This window comes from Cololabis saira, chromosome 1 (assembly GCF_033807715.1).
Source record: "Cololabis saira isolate AMF1-May2022 chromosome 1, fColSai1.1, whole genome shotgun sequence".
Taxonomy (NCBI): domain Eukaryota; kingdom Metazoa; phylum Chordata; class Actinopteri; order Beloniformes; family Belonidae; genus Cololabis; species Cololabis saira.
The window spans coordinates 20,036,011-20,053,289 of NC_084587.1; the positions used below are offsets into that span (position 1 = coordinate 20,036,011).

A 17,279-nucleotide genomic window follows, 5' to 3' on the forward strand; every position below is an offset into this window, starting at 1 on the left:
CAGAAAGAATCGAACCAAAATGGCGCGAGGGCCGGGGTTCTGCAATGACGAGGGCGACAGAATTACTAGTAACACCTTGGATTGACAAGTTTTAACTGCAAAACCCACAAAAGTCTCTTCTTGACATTGCTGCTCTGACTGGGTCACCTGTCTGACCGGTTGGAAATCTGGAGTAATCAGAGTCATTTCTAGGCTCCATCCATCCATCCATCCATCCATCCATCCATCCATCCATCCATCCATCCATCCATCCATCCATCCATCCATCCATCCCTCCATCCATCCATCCATCCATCCATCCATCCATCCATCCATCCATCAATAGATAGCATGTCTGGCCCAGGCTGCTTTTTGTAAGGCTGAAAGACACAATAACTTATCTTTCTGTACAATAAGCTGAAGACAGTGTAATAAGACAAGGACTAAGGAATAATAATAATAACCCCCCCCAGATATTTCCAAGAACAAAGCAATTTGTTAACAACATCAGAACTGTTCTGCCCTTGGAGCTTTTGAAATTGCGCATTGCATTGTTCTCTGTTCCCACTCGCAGTAATGCAAACACCACACATTCAGCGTACCCTCATTTCAGGGTCAATAGAAAACAAACAACCCAAAACAAACAAACAAACAAAAAACTGTGAATCCATTCCAGAACACAAGAAAGTTTTATAGCCAGTTGTTTATAGCAATGGTTGAAAAGCTTAAGTATAAAGAGACGAGGCCAGCGCAATCCACGGTCCACACTCCTAAAAAGCATTTCCCTCTGGAAGCATTGGCGAGACACTTACACAGCTGCATGCATTTATGGATTTCTCAGCTCCACAGCAACCCAGATATCACCTCCTGCCAACTTTGAGCTAGCTTTCGCAGCGAAAGATAAGCAGGATCAGCTGTTCTGAAGGAGACTGTCTCCTCAACCCTGACTTACCCCCTCAGCACTCATCCTTCAGACTGTTCTCTTGGCAGTCTTCGTCTCCTCCCTGTGCAGATATTTCCGTGATTTCCTGCTGGCTATATGTCTAGAACAATTTGAAATGAAGTGGGAAGGGTGAAAGCTCTAAAAAAAAGAGGGGTTTGGAGAGTCTGGATGAGGCTGAGTGAGCTGGGTGGCCAGGAAGGGACGTGTCTCATATTTGGCGTGTTGCTGGATAAAGTTTCCGTTGGGCCCAGATGTGCACCAATGACAGTTTTCACGGTGGGGTGAAATCACACATTAAAACCGAGAGGAATGCGTGAACGCACAGAGGCAAGCACAATGGCCACCATTCTTTCTGTCTGCTTAGAGGGATTATAAGGATGGATACATGTCGCCGCCGTTATGTCTGGAGTGCAGCTGTTGCGTTGACTTGGCCAATGCGGCGGTGTTTATGTGCAAGCACGGACGCCCCCATGGCCGACCCTGTGTGTGGAAGGGAAAGAGAGGTCTGCAATCCGAAGTGTTGACAATCGATCCTTTACTGTTGCCGACTTAAGGCACCGAGCCCATCTCGCTGTTACCCACAGTATAAATGGCTCATAAACCTTCTCACTCCTCCATTTTCCCACTTGAGCTAACACACACTGATGCATGTTCCTCAAAGTGCCTTACGCAATGAGCTGTAGAGGCACAACCTGTGCAAACCCAAATGCAAACAAAGAGAGCCCCAATGCCAGAGTGAGAAAAAAACAAGAAAAATAAAAGGCAGCATCCTAACAACAGGCAGCAACTTAAACCGAAACGCTAAAGAACAGGGATTAATCAGGCTTTGTTAATGCGATCACTTCAATGAAAACTCAGGGAAATGTCTGATTTTACATCAAAGTAATTGGTCTCTTAGGGAAGCCGCAGTTCAAGAAACAGGGTTCACTAGCACAGGCTGCGTGTGTTCACGTTGTAAACGTGTTCACTGAGACCTAAAGCTTTGTAGCTCGACATTTACAGCTAAAGCTGTTAGTCCTCATTAGGACCTAAACGCATTTTCTTTGTAACACCTGTTTGTCTTAAAATGGTGCAACGTGAAGATGTGGCGTCGATGTTAGGCTCTTAATAGTTCACGATCACCGAATCACTTGTTGGTGTCTTGATGATTAGAACTCCTGTTTCATTTTACTCCTTGTGATGCTTTAAGTACCCTCACGTAGTGACCAACACATTAAAACAACATTAAAACAACAACCTGTAGGTTCAATGCAATTCAACGGAATATTTCTCTAAAACGAATTATATTATTGTGTAAGGCTGGTGGGGCCCTGGCCTGGCTCTAAGGACCGGCCCCCGTCAACTTGGATGGCCGGTGGGGGAACGTGGGTGTCTTACCAGGGCCGACTCCGCTGGCCCTGCCTCCTGGCTTCGGCCTCTGCTCCCCCTCCTTCCCCCCCTACACGATTCATACGCACACAGGCGAAGGGGCGGGGGGTCCGGGGCGTGGGGGGCATTGTCCCACGTGGCCCGGCACTCCCTGCCTTACGGTTTTAACAACACTGTAGACACATTCAACATTTAATAAATACATTTAACAAGGATACTTTGTTCTGGGTGGGGGGGGGGGGGGGGGGGGGGGGGGTCATTGTCAGTATGATACCCTGTCCTCCCCCTCCCTGTTTTTATGGCATTAATCACATGCACTCAACACCAGGGTCGGGAGGGGGTCCCACATCACCCGCATTCCCTCGCCGGCCTGGGATAGGTGGGTCGCGATGCCCGGGCCTGGCGGGGCTAATATATAAATAAAAATGAAAAATAAAAATAAATAAATAAAAAAAATCACAGCGAATGGAAGAATATTAGTTCATCCTAGATCAGATTAGATCTTTATTGACATTGTTATATAACAACGAAATTAAAAGTGCCATCAGTCAGTGGTAAAAAATAAATAGATAAATTCTATAGTATATGAAACGTTTACACACAATATAAAATAAAACAAATAACTGATTTAAACCAATAAATAATTAAAAATAGCCTACAATCCCTCATATCAGTTACAGTTTGTTTTTGAGTAGATTTTGTTACAGCTGTAGGATAAAATCTGTCTCTGAATCGGGTTGTTCTTGTTTTTATTGCTCTGTACCGTCTACCTGAGGGCAACACTGCAAACAGAGAGTGTCCAGGGTTAGAAGTGTATTACAGCTATTGTTGTGCAAGTCCTCCGGTGAGGGGAGAGGGCAGCCGATGATTTTTTGGGCTGTATTCACAACCCTTTGTAGAGCCTTCCTTTGAGCCACCGTGCTACTGGTGAACCACACACACATGCAGTACGTCAGTATGCTCTCTATGGAGCACTTGTAGAAAGGCACCAGCAGTTTCTCCTTGATATTGTACTTTCTGAGGACCCTATTATGGGCTCTTTTGTCTTTGAGGTGTTGAGGAGCAGATTGTTCTCCCTGCACCACACTGACAGCCGCTCCACCTCACCGCTGTAACTCGTCGCCTCCAGAGATCTTCTCAATGTCGTTAATGCATTTGGCCAATCAGATGGAGCCTTGCTGCCTATGACGCCCATGTAACTGCTAATTTAATCTAATTTTATCTATCACTCAATCAATGGGCCACCAAATTGATCAAGCAACCGAATAAAACCATGTGGCCTACATATGCTATTTACTGTCAAAGGTCAGTTTTAGCTGCAGTAGAGTCATTGACACTGTTCACTGAAGTATTGATTATAACATCGCCAGTGCAATTTTTCAACCATGATATGGCATATAATGTGTTTTCCTAATATCGTGCAGGCTAATGGCTGTGAGATTCAATTCAATTTTATTTGTATAGCGTCTAATACAACAGATGTTGTCTCTAGACGGTTGGCGCAGGCCAGCACGCAGCTCCCGAAACTCCGGCCTGCAAACAAGCACAAAAGAAGAAAAAAGGGGGGCCAGCACAAGAAACTACAGGAACGATGGACAAAAATGATGGCTATGAGATACTTATAATAAATAAAAATGGAAACAGAGAAGAGAGGAAGGGAAGAGGAGAGGAGAAGAAGGGTGAGAGGCACCGCCCAGTGGATCATGTCGGTGCCCCCCTGCAGCATAGGCCTATAGCAGCATAGCTACTGTAGGAGCCGAATGAATTAGTATTGAGCACTGGATTGGGTGATGGGTTTAATGAATGAAGGCACCTCAGTGGCTCCTTGTCGTAGGAGTGTCTCTGTGGGTGGTCTTTGGGCGTCTACAAATAAGACTTCTCTTCCGCTCGCGTCGAGAGGCTGGCTGGATTATGAAGGTGGGGTGAGCTGGGAGAGAGAATACTTTGTTGACCGCATTACGCATTTTGTATTATGATATCAACTCACACTCATTGATTGCTCATTGTTTAAGCTATTTTGCACTTATTTATTACAAGTATTGGATTGTATTGTGATAATTGATGCACTGAAATAGTAAACCCCTTTTAAACTTGAGTTTATTGTTTGGACAGTGGATTATTATATTAATGTGCGCGTCGAACAGTTTTAGTATCTCCCATGCTTAGCCTGCTGGTTGATTGATCAATTGGGGTCATTATCAGCCACTATAGCTACCGCAAAGCTATATTTGAGACTAACTATTATAGTCTTGTTCTATAGCTGCAACTATGACTACTGACTCTAACACACTAGAGTTTACACTACCTAGAGATTTACCAACACCAGCTAGAGGTTTACTAAACACTAAGTGTAGGCTTTACTAAACAGAAGGTTTTGAGTTTAGTTTTAAAGGTGGAGGTGGTGGTGAGATGTTTAATAACATTTATTTGCGTTGGACCGTGTCAGTAAAGTGGTAACCTGGATCTTCTTTGGAGCTAAATGCTGTGTGATCTCAAATTGTTTTTATTCTAACTTTTAAATATTTGCATCTAAATACTAGAATAGTCTAAATAGACTAGAGTGCATTCTGTGGGAGCCTATTGTTTTCACTTAAAATTAACAATTTTTCTATAAAGAATCCAAATAATAAAAAAAAATCCCGCAGCGGAGCTTTATTAAATGGTAGCAAATAGAAATAATGTAGCTACATTATCAAGCTTTATAATACCAATTGCATAATTTGCAGTAATTGGTACCATAGCGCTCGCATTAAGTAGACAAAGGGTCACGCTGGGGTCATTGTAATTAAAATGTAATCTGAGTTTACCAGCAGATTTGTCCTTTTTTATAGTTCACCAGATAAAGAATTGCTTTATTTAACAAGCTTAAATGATAGCTTTTAGTTGAGTACAGCTGGAAAATGGTGACTGATGAACTGTTAAATAATACTTAATGTATGTATAGTCATTTAGAAAATATTTTCAGATCTTAAAGTTTTATTTTATTAGTCCAGTGAGTGTGCAGTCAAGTTAAATGGAAATTTAAAGAGTTTTCAATTACCGAAAATGCATTTCTTTCATAAATATTTGTGTTGCATCATTGATTGAGACGTAATTTGCCCGTGTGTGTGTGTGTGTGTGTGTGTGTGTGTGTGTGTGTGTGTGTGTGTGTGTGTGTGTGTGTGTGTGTGTGTGTGTGTGTGTGTGTGTGTGTGTGTGTGTGTGTGTGTGTGTGTGTGTGTGTGTGTGTGTGTGTGTGTGTGTGTGTGTGTGTGTGTGTGTGTGTGTGTGTGTGTGTGTGTGTGTGTGTGTGTGTGTGTGTGTGTGTGTGTGTGTGTAATTGAGATCATCTAGCAGGACCTTGTATCTCATAACTCATTAATTCCCCAAATTGTTTTGATAAACAAAACTGATCTTGTTTATTCAAATAAACAGAGGAATATTAAAAAATGTCATTAATTCAGAATAATGGAGAAAAAACAAACAAAAACAGATTCACTAAAGGCTAAAGTATTACTCTGATTCAGGAACAAAGCCAAAACTTTTTGAAAGAAAAATCCTGTCAATGTGTTTTTGTTAATAATCTTTCAGTAATTTCACCCTCTTTTTTATTTATTTTTTCCCCCATGAATGCAGTACACTTCTGTCCTGTACTCTTGTACATTTGTACGACAAAATATTTACAAAACGCAACATAAGACAGGAACTGTTCAAGCCCAGTGTGTTGGAATGTTAAAAATGTTAATGTTAAAATATTGAAAGACATTTTTCTAAATGCCATAATAATGCAAGAGAGAATTTCTTAGATAATTTTATATTACTTTCTTTGAGGTCAAAAGTTTACATACACAAAAAGTACTAAGAAATTCTCTCTCTCATTATTGTGGCATTTAGCAAAATGAAATAATTTTGGTAATCCTGACTGACCTGAAATAGGAGAAGTTTAGTCTGATTTAACTTCAAACAGTGAGACAAAAAATGTTATGTGTCTTTTTGCACAGTGTGTGTAAACTTCCCTCCTTTCCTTCATCACTTGGGCATGATTTTGTTGGATCCGACTGTGCAAGTACTTCCAAATTGCTAGACAAACACTACAAACACAAGTATTCGTAAATAACGTGGCATCGTGTTTTCCCCCGGTTATGCGTGTTCACACTCAAGTGTGATGAAAGTCGCATTAAAATGATGACGTGAATGACAACGCAAAAAAATCTGATTTAATAAAAAAAAAAAAAAAAATCGTATTTGAGCATTAAGACCTGCAGTGTGAACGTAGCTTGAGTCTTTTCTGGCCCTCCAGTGGTCCTTGAAAGCGTTGAGGTGTGTGTCTACCCAATCTCCTTCTACTTCTTCTCTGCCGTCGTGAAGACCAGAGGGTGTAGCTCATCTCTGAAGAAAGGAGTGCTACAGACCATTAGTTGTAGTTGAGCTAAAGATTTGCAAAGTTTCTATTTTTAATACAAGCTTTTTAAATAATCATTTTAGTTTTGAATTTAACCTCCAAATGTTAAAATACCATTAGAAACCTGTGTGATAATTTACCCTCATTCATATTTCATACCTCGTTCCTCCACTCTAACTATTCGGACAACGGATCTCCAATGTACCGAGGCTTTTATTGTAACGTGTGTGTGTGTGTGTGTGTGTGTTCTTTCCCCAGGAAAATGGCATTGAAGCAGTCTTTGCTTCTCATCCTTGCCCATCCTGGACGCTCCCGTGGGACAGTTTACCAGAAGCTATCAACCCCACTGAAGGTACTGTCAGATCTTGTTTTGTGATTTTCCTTTTTGCCATCCTACCCTTGAACTCTTTTCTGTTTTTTTTTCTTTTCATTTGTCTGTTTCTTTTTTAAATCTTTATATATATTCTTGTTCTTTGTTCATTCCATGTTCATCCAACTCCCTCCTCACACTTGTTTTTAGCTCCTCCATCTCTTTACCTCTTTATCCTTCAGTGCTGTATACTCCCCGTGTCTTTCAGCGTAATGTTTGCTGAAAGTCAAAATAGATTCTGTTGTTAAGTACACGGAGAGAGGAGCGTGTGTAAATATTTGCGCCCAACCCTCCCATACTTGGTGATTTTCGCCTCCGTCTTGTGCTGACATCATCCAGAGCTTTCCCTTCATCCTTAGTTGGATGTGCTTCCCTGAGAGGTGCCCACTAATTAATTGAAGAGGCTTTATCTACATGTGTTATCCTCCCTGTGTTGTGGGGTGACAGTGGGAAATAGGTCTGTGACAGAAAAGAGAACCAACACAACATAAATACGCTAAAACCTTCGCACACGACTAATGTGCAGTGTCAAACCTGCGCTGATGCCTTCGCGGGTCTCGATTGCTGTGAATGCAGTTCCTAATGGGAAATGGAGGGATTGATGATTGCTTCCTCAGGTGGTGTTGGTGAAGCAGAGGGAGGAGATGTCTGTTTCTTTGTCTCTATCTCATGCATGAATTGTTCATCTTCTTCCTAGTGGGATGTATGTGTTTGTAGTATTGCTGAAAGATGTTAATGCACATGTTAGAGAGGATGCAGTGTATTGATGTTATTCTCATAAAAACCTGCAGGGTTGAAGGAGGATGAGACAGAGGAGGGAGGGTGCACTGAAAGTGCACGAGCTGGAAAGTAACTTGTTGCATCTGGTTGCCTCTTGATTTGAAAGCATTGTCACCCCTCTGAGGTCCCTGGCACGAATCAGTGCGCAACATTTTTCAGTCGGCTGTTTGCAAAGAATAAAAAATCTGAAGGCCCAAAATGAAAACTGAAAGTCCTTCGATATCCGGAAACCCGAGTATTTGGGTCCAGTCCGATTTCTGTGTGTTCAGTTGTATTTTGACATATTAAGTCAAATTTAGAATCAGTGTGGTGGCAAAAATTGTTGTTCAAAAAGAATGTCAGGACACCTCAGCTGTCTTTCGAAGATTTTATGAAAAGAGGACAAACATTCAATTGAACGGAGCCACACAGTCCAACCGGTCACACAAACCGTCAGTCCTGAGTGAGCTGAAGAAGATTAGAGACAGGTTATTTTATACTTTGGGAGCTGGAAAAGACAAAACATCACCCATCACCCTGGCAACCGTGCCAGGCCACTGTGTCAAAGGAACATGACCTCGGCATAGGAATGAAAACAGGCAACAGACAGTGTTATACCAAAATTTTCCATTACAATCCACCCCTTTTAGCATTTTTATGCTAAACCATAATAAAATAGGAAATTTTGCAATAACCTATCCCGCGACCAATATGCTCTGTCGCGCACCAGCCAAACGCTAGCACACCCCTTCTCCAACGCGGGAGTTACAGAAACCCCGACAGAGGATCATAGGTCACGGGTACAGAAGAGCCAAAACCTCTCCCTCCACTAGACAAAGGGGAGAGTCAAAAGACTCAATCTGTCTAGCTACCCTATCATAGATAAGGAAGGAAAAAACCCTGTAGGGGAAAAACCCATTCTGAAATATAAACTAATCTACTTCAAACAATAAAAGGAGAAGAGAAAAGAATCAAAGGCACTGTGTGACTAAGCAGTTAAGGATAAAATGAGATAACATGTAAAATAATAATAATAATAATAATAATAATAATAATAATCAAAAAATGACAAAATTCTCCATATGTCCTGGCAAAACCCTCCATGTTTTAACCCACCGTACCACGGGGCTAATGCTTGATTCTCTCACAACCTGTCAACAGGACATAACAGCTCATAATCAGTTCAAAACAGCATAAATGAAAAAAAACATCATCAACCTGAGGAAGGATTAATGCAGAATGTAAATTAAAGTAGCTCTGGATCCTCCATGGAAGGAGGAACCCACTCATCATTGTGGCCCATCTCCTGGGCAAACCGTCCAGGTGCGGTGGGAATGGCAGAAGCTACTAGCTTCTTCACCCATGGCACAATAAAACACAGAAAAACACACAAACCCAAAAGAATAGTCAGTTCAGGGGCAGAGAGGTTGAACAGTGCAGTTTCCCACCCTGAAATGGAAAACAAGGACCTCCTCTGCAAATGCAACAATTCATTCAGGTGTCCGACAACATGTGTCACATCGATCTCGTTGGTCAGCTGCCTCGTCACAGTGGTCATGGTACGGAACCATATGTTGTCCTGTAGCTGCAACGCCGTGTTGGTCATGTTGTTCGTGTAAACAGCAGCCCTTCTCACCAGCCAAAGAGGGGTAGGTGCCGCCTCAGAATCGTGGTCAGGGGGAGGTGAGATTGTCGTGCAGTTGGTCTGTGACGTGTGATCGTGCAGGCTCTCCAACAGCAGCAGAAGCAACCTCACCCCTATGGAGACGACCAGCAGGACGCTGGTCGCCACCCTTAGGCCGCATCCGAACTGCCCAAGGGGATGCCACGGCCGTGGCCTCTCGATCAGGCGCACGGCGTGCGCGCGGATCAGGAACCCGTCGGCAGCGGCTGGCGTGGATCCACGTGGTACGTCTCTCTGCAACCTCGACTGCTGTCTCCGTCACCAGAAGCACTTGGAACGGTCTGTTCCACCTCCGAGCTTTCCAGTGTTCACGTCCGAAGTCTTTGACCACGATGTAGTCTCCACTCCGAGGTCATGGAGTTTCGTCTCTGCCAGTTTGGGGAGGGCCGCCTTAACCTGCTTGTTAATATCAGACAAAACAGACGACAAGGTTGCACAATATCGTAACATTTCGTCTTCACAAAGGCCAGTCTCTTGCTGCTGCCTCTTAAACGGGCCCAATCCCTGTTTAAAGGTCTCTTGAAACAGGATTTCAAAGGGGCTCAGGCCATTTTTGCTTCTCTGGCGCGCCACATTAGTACCACATTAAGCTGGGTGGTAGGCGCAATGTTGTCTTATATCTATGCCCATGTACTCACCGACCTGTTTCAGTGCCGCGCTCACAAACGGAGCGCCATTGTCTGAACTGATTTTTCGCCAGAATCCCCCGGGAATCCCTGGGAATTATCAGGTGCATCAAAGCCTTGGCCACTGCGGCGGAGTCCTGTCTTGTTGTGGGAAAAGCTTCAATCCATTTAGAAAACATGCAAATGATAACCAAAACAAACTTTTTGCCTTCATTGGGTGTAAGTTCAATGAAATCCATCTGCAAATGTTGAAACGAAACAATTGCGAATTTCACTCACCATCCCCCACCCCTTGACACATGAAACCTTGTGTCAATTAAGCAAAGTGAGGGAAAAAATTCTTGGGGAGACATGGCCGGCCGTCGGGCCCCATTCACACCCTGTTAATTACCCTGCAGTCCGCATCCTCCCAGGACCATATTTCAGTGTGCAAAGCCCTAGTCACAATTCACCAATCTCAACCGAGGTCAGAGCCGAGGACGGAAGTAGCAGGGAGACAGATCGTACTTTGAGAGACAAAGGTTGTTTGGACGCAGTTTCCTTTGCAGCTGCGTCAGCTTGAACATTTCATTGAGAGACAAAATCAGATTGTTAGTGTGATCATCACATTTACACACAGCAATTTGTGTAGGCAGGAACATTGTATCCACGTGATGCGCTATGGGTCTACCTGTGGAAAAATAAAAAAAACTTATCGGGGACAAAAGCCCCAAAAGCAAAACCTGCAATGTTAACTCACGTAGCAGGAGCCCTGGAAGCAGAACCAACAACAAAAAAGATCAAAGTCAGCATTGTCAATTGCAACCTCACTCAAATTCAGGTCTTGGGGAACAAAGACAACATCATTACAACAGCATCATCACTCAAATTCAGGTCTTGGGGAACAAATGGATGTTAGCGTTGCGAGTGGTTCTCCATCATCCGCTGTTGGCAAAAGGGTAAGGGTTAAGAACTTGCTGTAGCACTTGAAGTCATGTAACCCCCCTTTCCGTCCACAGTCTGGACGAAAAGTCGTGAACAGTCAGGCAGTCCAGGTAGTGGAGGCGTCTGTAACGTCAGTTTCAGGTCAGTGAAGGCGTCGTCAGCCTCGTCAGTCCAGGTACCAGGGTCTGATGCTTGCCTTGTAGGCCTTCTCCATGGGCAATTGCTGCCAATGGTGCCTCAATTTCCGCATAATGCGAGACCCACTGTCGACAAAAACTGGTGGAGCCCAGAATTTACATAATTTGTTTCTTAACGACCAGTTCTGGCGTTTCTCCTTTTGAATGGCCGTAATTCTGCCAGGTGAGAGGGATCTGCCCTCCCCCGAAATGACATGACCCAGAAACGCAACCCTTGTGGCAACAAACTGCAGTTCGGACAGGCCGGCTTGATGCCCCTGTTCAGCCAAAATGGGTCAACAGGTCCAGAGAAGCTTTAACGCATTCGTCTCAGGACTCACTCGCAACCAAGATAACAACAACATACTGCAATAAGCACTTCCAAACTGCCTCTCAGAGCCAATGACAGTAGGCTCATGAACACTATATGGGTCAACGACATGGCATGCATATTTTGGTGTCCGGGTGCATTATTTCCCTTTAAAATAATTTTAATCAATTTATGACATATATCACTTTATTCTATAAAACCTATTTAGTTTGAATACCTTCCAGGTACATTCAGATAATATATGTTACTTTACATTTCGGCATCTCAAACCCCCAAAATGTCAAATGGTACAACCAATGTAAAACTAGGAAAATGTGATTTTATCATAAAACTCTCCATTCTATTTAAAAATGATAAGTATGAACTTGACAGCCAAGGTAGCCAATACAGGTGTCCAAGTAGAAGCCCGTCTAATTTAAAATTAGCTGTAAAAGTCAGGTGGCACAACTGATGTCAGGTGGTGCGACCACATAAAACATCCATTTAAACCAACAAATAATAGGTTAAAGTGAACTGGTTGACAACTATGATGTGAATAGATATTGTATTAAATGCATTCATTTGTATATTTGTATAATTATTATTCCGTCTTTAAAAGTAAAATCGGATGCTAAAGATACTAAATACCTTGCCACTGGAATGCAATAATCTTAAAATATTGTAGATACAACAGAGTTCTTTTAAAAATACCTTCTGCGGAAGCCTTATTTGTCATTGACCCATATCCAAAAAAAAACACAGGGCACTCATTTTACGGGACGAAACCCACTCCTGATGAAACCGTCAATCAACAGTATGTGACTTCACGACAGACAAAATAAAGGAAAATGATTGATATGTAACATGCTTTTCACAATCATACACAGCTCAACGGCAAGAATCCAATTTCCATACAACAAAAACCAGGGTCGTTGCCCTATAGATGTAGGTTTAAAAACAATAAAATACCTTTGTTTGAAGCTTTCACATACATGTACGTGTACACTACATTTCAAATGTTTGGAAAATGGCCAAAAATATCTTTATTTTAAGTATTTTAAAAATGGGCTACTCAAAGGCCTTATACGTCCTTGACCCACAATCCGGTTCAAATACAGTATCACAAAAGTAACCTGCAACCATTCGAACAGTAAATCAACCCAATTCTGACAATTCCACATCATCAATTCCCCACACAGGGAAAAGAATGAGTAAAAAACTATTTTACTCGTATCAATTTAACAAAAAAAAAATGTCAACAGAAAGGAAAACGAGACAACATCTCTCTCCCATTCACGCAGCCTCACGTGAACGCTCCCTGCGTGAACGCGCAGTCAGACAAGCGTCACGGAGCTTACACACACCCACACATTTACACACGCACACACAGAGCGCAGGCGCATCAGCAGGTAATGCTGAATTTCACATACATTTCACAACCTCAACATCTCTGTTTATGTTTTTCAGGCCCATGTCAACATAGTAAAGTATCAACATAGTATCTTCACGAAGCCACGCCATCAACATCCAAGTCCCTAGCTAAAAAAAGGGGGGGTCCCAGACCCCCGAAGGTCCCTGACCTTCAACTCAACCCCTCAGCGGGACTCAAACCCACTTTAATGCATTTACAGGAATCCCAATTCAATAAACAGTTCCAGTCATGAACACTAGACAAAAACATTGGACAGGAGAACCATTAGCCAAAACAGGCAAACAAAAATTCCCATTCCACTAGATCCATCGAGAGGAGTGACTCTTACGTCAGCTACCCCTCCTCCCTGGTCACCACGGCTGCTCGACCCCAGGTCGAGCCGACCCCACACGAGTGAACGTATAACATATTACCATCAAAACAAACGTGTAACAGTTTACCATCAAAACAACAGCAAACAAAATTGACTGTTAGGATGGACTGGAATGCAGAGGAAAATATAAATAAAACTAAAACGTTCTACAGAAAAATGTGTGAATTCAGGTCGAATCCATTTCGCTCCTAGTCCATTTATATCACTTCATCTTATTTGTACCTCATCTTTAATTAACCATGAATGAGGCGTTCCAGTCTGGCATGTGATGCAAGAGTTTTCCTGCTGCAGAATAAACAAAAAGTATAAACCAGCCCCTGCAACATTGTTCTAACAGCTGAAAGTATTATAATGAAGCCTCTAACTCACCAACAATTCGGCATGAGTAAAATTACCGATACTTATTTAATTTTACAATTGTTTTCACGTAACTTGAAGTTCTGTACTTATTAATAACCACGTCTGAGAAGATACCAATCACGGGAAAGCAGCTACAACAGCATTGGGGTGTGTACCCACACGTCATGAATAACCTCTCCTGACACAATACTCAATTCCAACGTCTATTAATAAATTACGTTATAATCTTAAATCATAACCTAATCTTAAACAGACAAGTGCTGATTTCCCTTCCTTTCGGACATTAAACATAAAATCCAGACCTATTAAATGAAAAACAAGGTTCTTGTGCGTAATGTGTATTTAGTATTCAGGTGCTCACGTGTTCTGCAGACCCCACAATCGGCCTCCGCGTGTCCACCGGACACCTCACCGGCTCTCCTCGCCACCCCTAGACAGTCCGGCCCCCCTTTTCGCGCGGGCCCCACTGTGTTTTGCCCCTCCCGTTGCACTCTTTCAGCCTTTTGCAGCAATAGTCTCACAATTTTCCTGGCGAAACGCAGGCTTTCTGCCAGTCAAAAATGTCCATTAGACAGCCAGTCTTCCCAGCACTTTTCCTCATCTCTCCGATGGGTGAAACGGGTGAAGATGGGGGAGGGGTGCTCCCACGGGTGGAGTTGGGGGCAGTGGGGGGCAAACAGACGCAGCTGGTTGAAGTCCAGGCGCTGGTGAGCTCTGCTTGAGGCCCTGGCGCTAGTTGGGGGGGCGGGTGGGGCGGGGGGCGCAGAGTCCAGACCGGGTCCAGCTTCACACACTGGGGCACAGTCTGTTTGGGTGTCTGCCTCACTCAGCAACGTCTAAATCTATCTAAATTTGTTTTTCATTTTTCTTTTTTAGCGAGTGATAAAAGCCTCCAGCTGCTTAACGCTCAGGCTCTCTATTTCTTGTGTTTTCTTTATTTTGGGAATTTAAGTTGTCTGACCCACAGTTCCGACAAAGGTTGTGGGTTCTATTCTTTTCCATAATTAACCATCATATATCTCACATTTAGTGCTGAAAAATCTGGTCCTTCGGAAAAATTACTCCCAGAAGGCTTGTTGAAAAACTGGCCTCCACAACTGATTATATGATCCTCTCAGACGTGTTGCAAGTCTAAATTTTCAGAAGGAGAGAAAAAAAAACAATGGCTAACCAAGGTCTTCCGCTTATCAGGGTCTGTGACGTCACAACAGCCGGAAACACTCGCGCAGCCCTCTCACAGACATAGTTGGATCAAAAATATATTAGAAAAAGTCACGGTTCAGATTTGACTGGAGTCCTGCATCTTTTAAACCCTACAGAAGCAGTACTTCGGATTACCCGTTTGCTTCCAAATGCTGCATCTTTTAAATTCTACCAGGTATACTTCGGATTACCCACTTTACTCGAACCAGATTCTAGACGCAGAAGCAGGGGAAAAACCCACGACTTAATCAACTGAAAAACATTCCAACTCCAATTATTTCTCAAAATGATTTGTCATCCACCCGTACAGTCAAGATTGTTAGTCAGACATTAACAGACAGCTCAGAGCAAAAACACAAAGCTCCTTCACCTCACCTCAGGACTTGAACCTGAGGGAAACCTCACCTCAGGACTTGAACCTGAGGGAAACCTCACCTCAGGACTTGAACCTGAGGGAACTTCACCCCAGGACTTGAACCTGGGGGAGCCTCACCTCACCTCAGGACTTGAACCTGAGGGAACTCCACCCCAGGCCTCGAACCTGGGGGAGCTACACCTCACCTCAGGACTTGAACCTGAGGGAACTCCACCCCAGGCCTCGAACCTGGGGGAGCTACACCTCACCTCAGGACTTGAACCTGAGGGAATTCCACCCCAGGACTTGAACCTGGGGGAGCCTCACCTCACCTCAGGACTTGAACCTGAGGGAACTCCACCCCAGGACTTGAACCTGGGGGAGCTACACCTCACCTCAGGACTTGAACCTGAGGGAACTCCACCCCAGGACTTGAACCTGGGGGAGCTACACCTCACCTCAGGACTTGAACCTGAGGGAACTTCACCCCAGGACTTGAACCTGGGGGAGCCTCACCTCACCTCAGGACTTGAACCTGAGGGAAAACCTCACCTCAGGACTTGAACCTGAGGGAAACCTCACTCTCAAACCACGTCTAACACGTCACTAACTCCTAGGTCAGTACTAAACAGCAGAGGTCCTCAGACCCCGGCTGGACCAGCCCTCTCCGGCTCCAAGCACTCCTGGCAACATCAGCTGATTAGGTAGAGAGGAGACGCTAGCGCGCAGCTTATTTCGGCCGTTTTCTTTCCAAAACTCACCCGAAAGAACAGCGAGGCGTTTCTGAAGCCACCGGGTTCGTTCGACCCCAGTCGGTGCGGGGACCTTCCCAACCCCCTCCGGACGAGAGGCCCTCTCCTCGACCTTCACTTGATGGGGGAGTACGAGGTTGTTGCATGCTTAAAACACCTTCGATTCCGGAGGAGAGAAGGAAAAAATCCGGCACAGATGGAGTCCCTTCGTGGTCGCCAAATTGTGGTGGCAAAAATTGTTGTTCAAAAAGAATGTCAGGACACCTCAGCTGTCTTTCGAAGATTTTATGAAAAGAGGACAAACATTCAATTGAACGGAGCCACACAGTCCAACCGGTCACACAAACCGTCAGTCCTGAGTGAGCTGAAGAAGATTAGAGACAGGTTATTTTATACTTTGGGAGCTGGAAAAGACAAAACATCACCCATCACCCTGGCAACCGTGCCAGGCCACTGTGTCAAAGGAACATGACCTCGGCATAGGAATGAAAACAGGCAACAGACAGTGTTATACCAAAATTTTCCATTACATCAGCTGATGTCATTTCTTTCTCCCTAAAACTTACATGTTACCTGTAAATGTAGTGAATAGCAGCTCTTCTGTCGCGAGTGTTTCAAGTCCAAACTTTGACTTAGTTTTACCTGACAGATCTTCAGCTGGACACCAATTTCTTCTTAATAACTTTCAGTGAGAAGAATTTTCCCATCTTTAAACCTAAGATCACTTGTTAATTCAAAATCTTACCAGCATCATGCATTTAGTAGTACTCTTATATAGTTGCATTATTTTGCCCGCCTGAACTAATAATAAAGTTTATGCTATGTCCAGTTTATGCTACTCGTGCAAGACACAGATACATGCACACGTATTCTTGCCTCCTCCTGACATTTAGATCAACTTATGATGATTAAATGATGGTGATGGTTCATCTAATTGTAAAATGTTTTTGTCGTGTGTCCAAAAATGGTCACAAGAAAAATTATGGCAATAATTGAGAAACACTGAATAAACACCAATTCTTTTAAAGAAATCATGTGATTTATTACAAAATAATTTCTTTCCCCAAAAAAATGTCATGAATTCAAATAAACAGCTTTTTATTTATTCTCTTCAAAGTAAATGTGTGAAATTTTCTATGAGAATATTTTTATTTACAAATGATTACGAGTCATTTACAATAATCATTGACTTGTGTTCAACTGAACATCTGTCCAGTACATTCGAACATACAGAAAACCGACTCCCAAGCTCCAGTTTTCCAGGTAGCAATGCTATATGCAATG

General features: G+C 43.3%; 1 protein-coding gene across 1 annotated transcript in view; it reads left to right on the forward strand.

Moving 5' to 3' along the window:
• gstcd (glutathione S-transferase, C-terminal domain containing) overlaps positions 1 to 17,279 on the forward strand; it is a 107,956-nt gene that overhangs the window by 17,989 nt on the left and 72,688 nt on the right. The window contains exon 5 of the mRNA XM_061717323.1: positions 6,930 to 7,023. Coding sequence (XP_061573307.1) covers positions 6,930 to 7,023 — 94 coding nt within the window. The remainder of the gene's footprint in view (positions 1 to 6,929; positions 7,024 to 17,279) is intronic.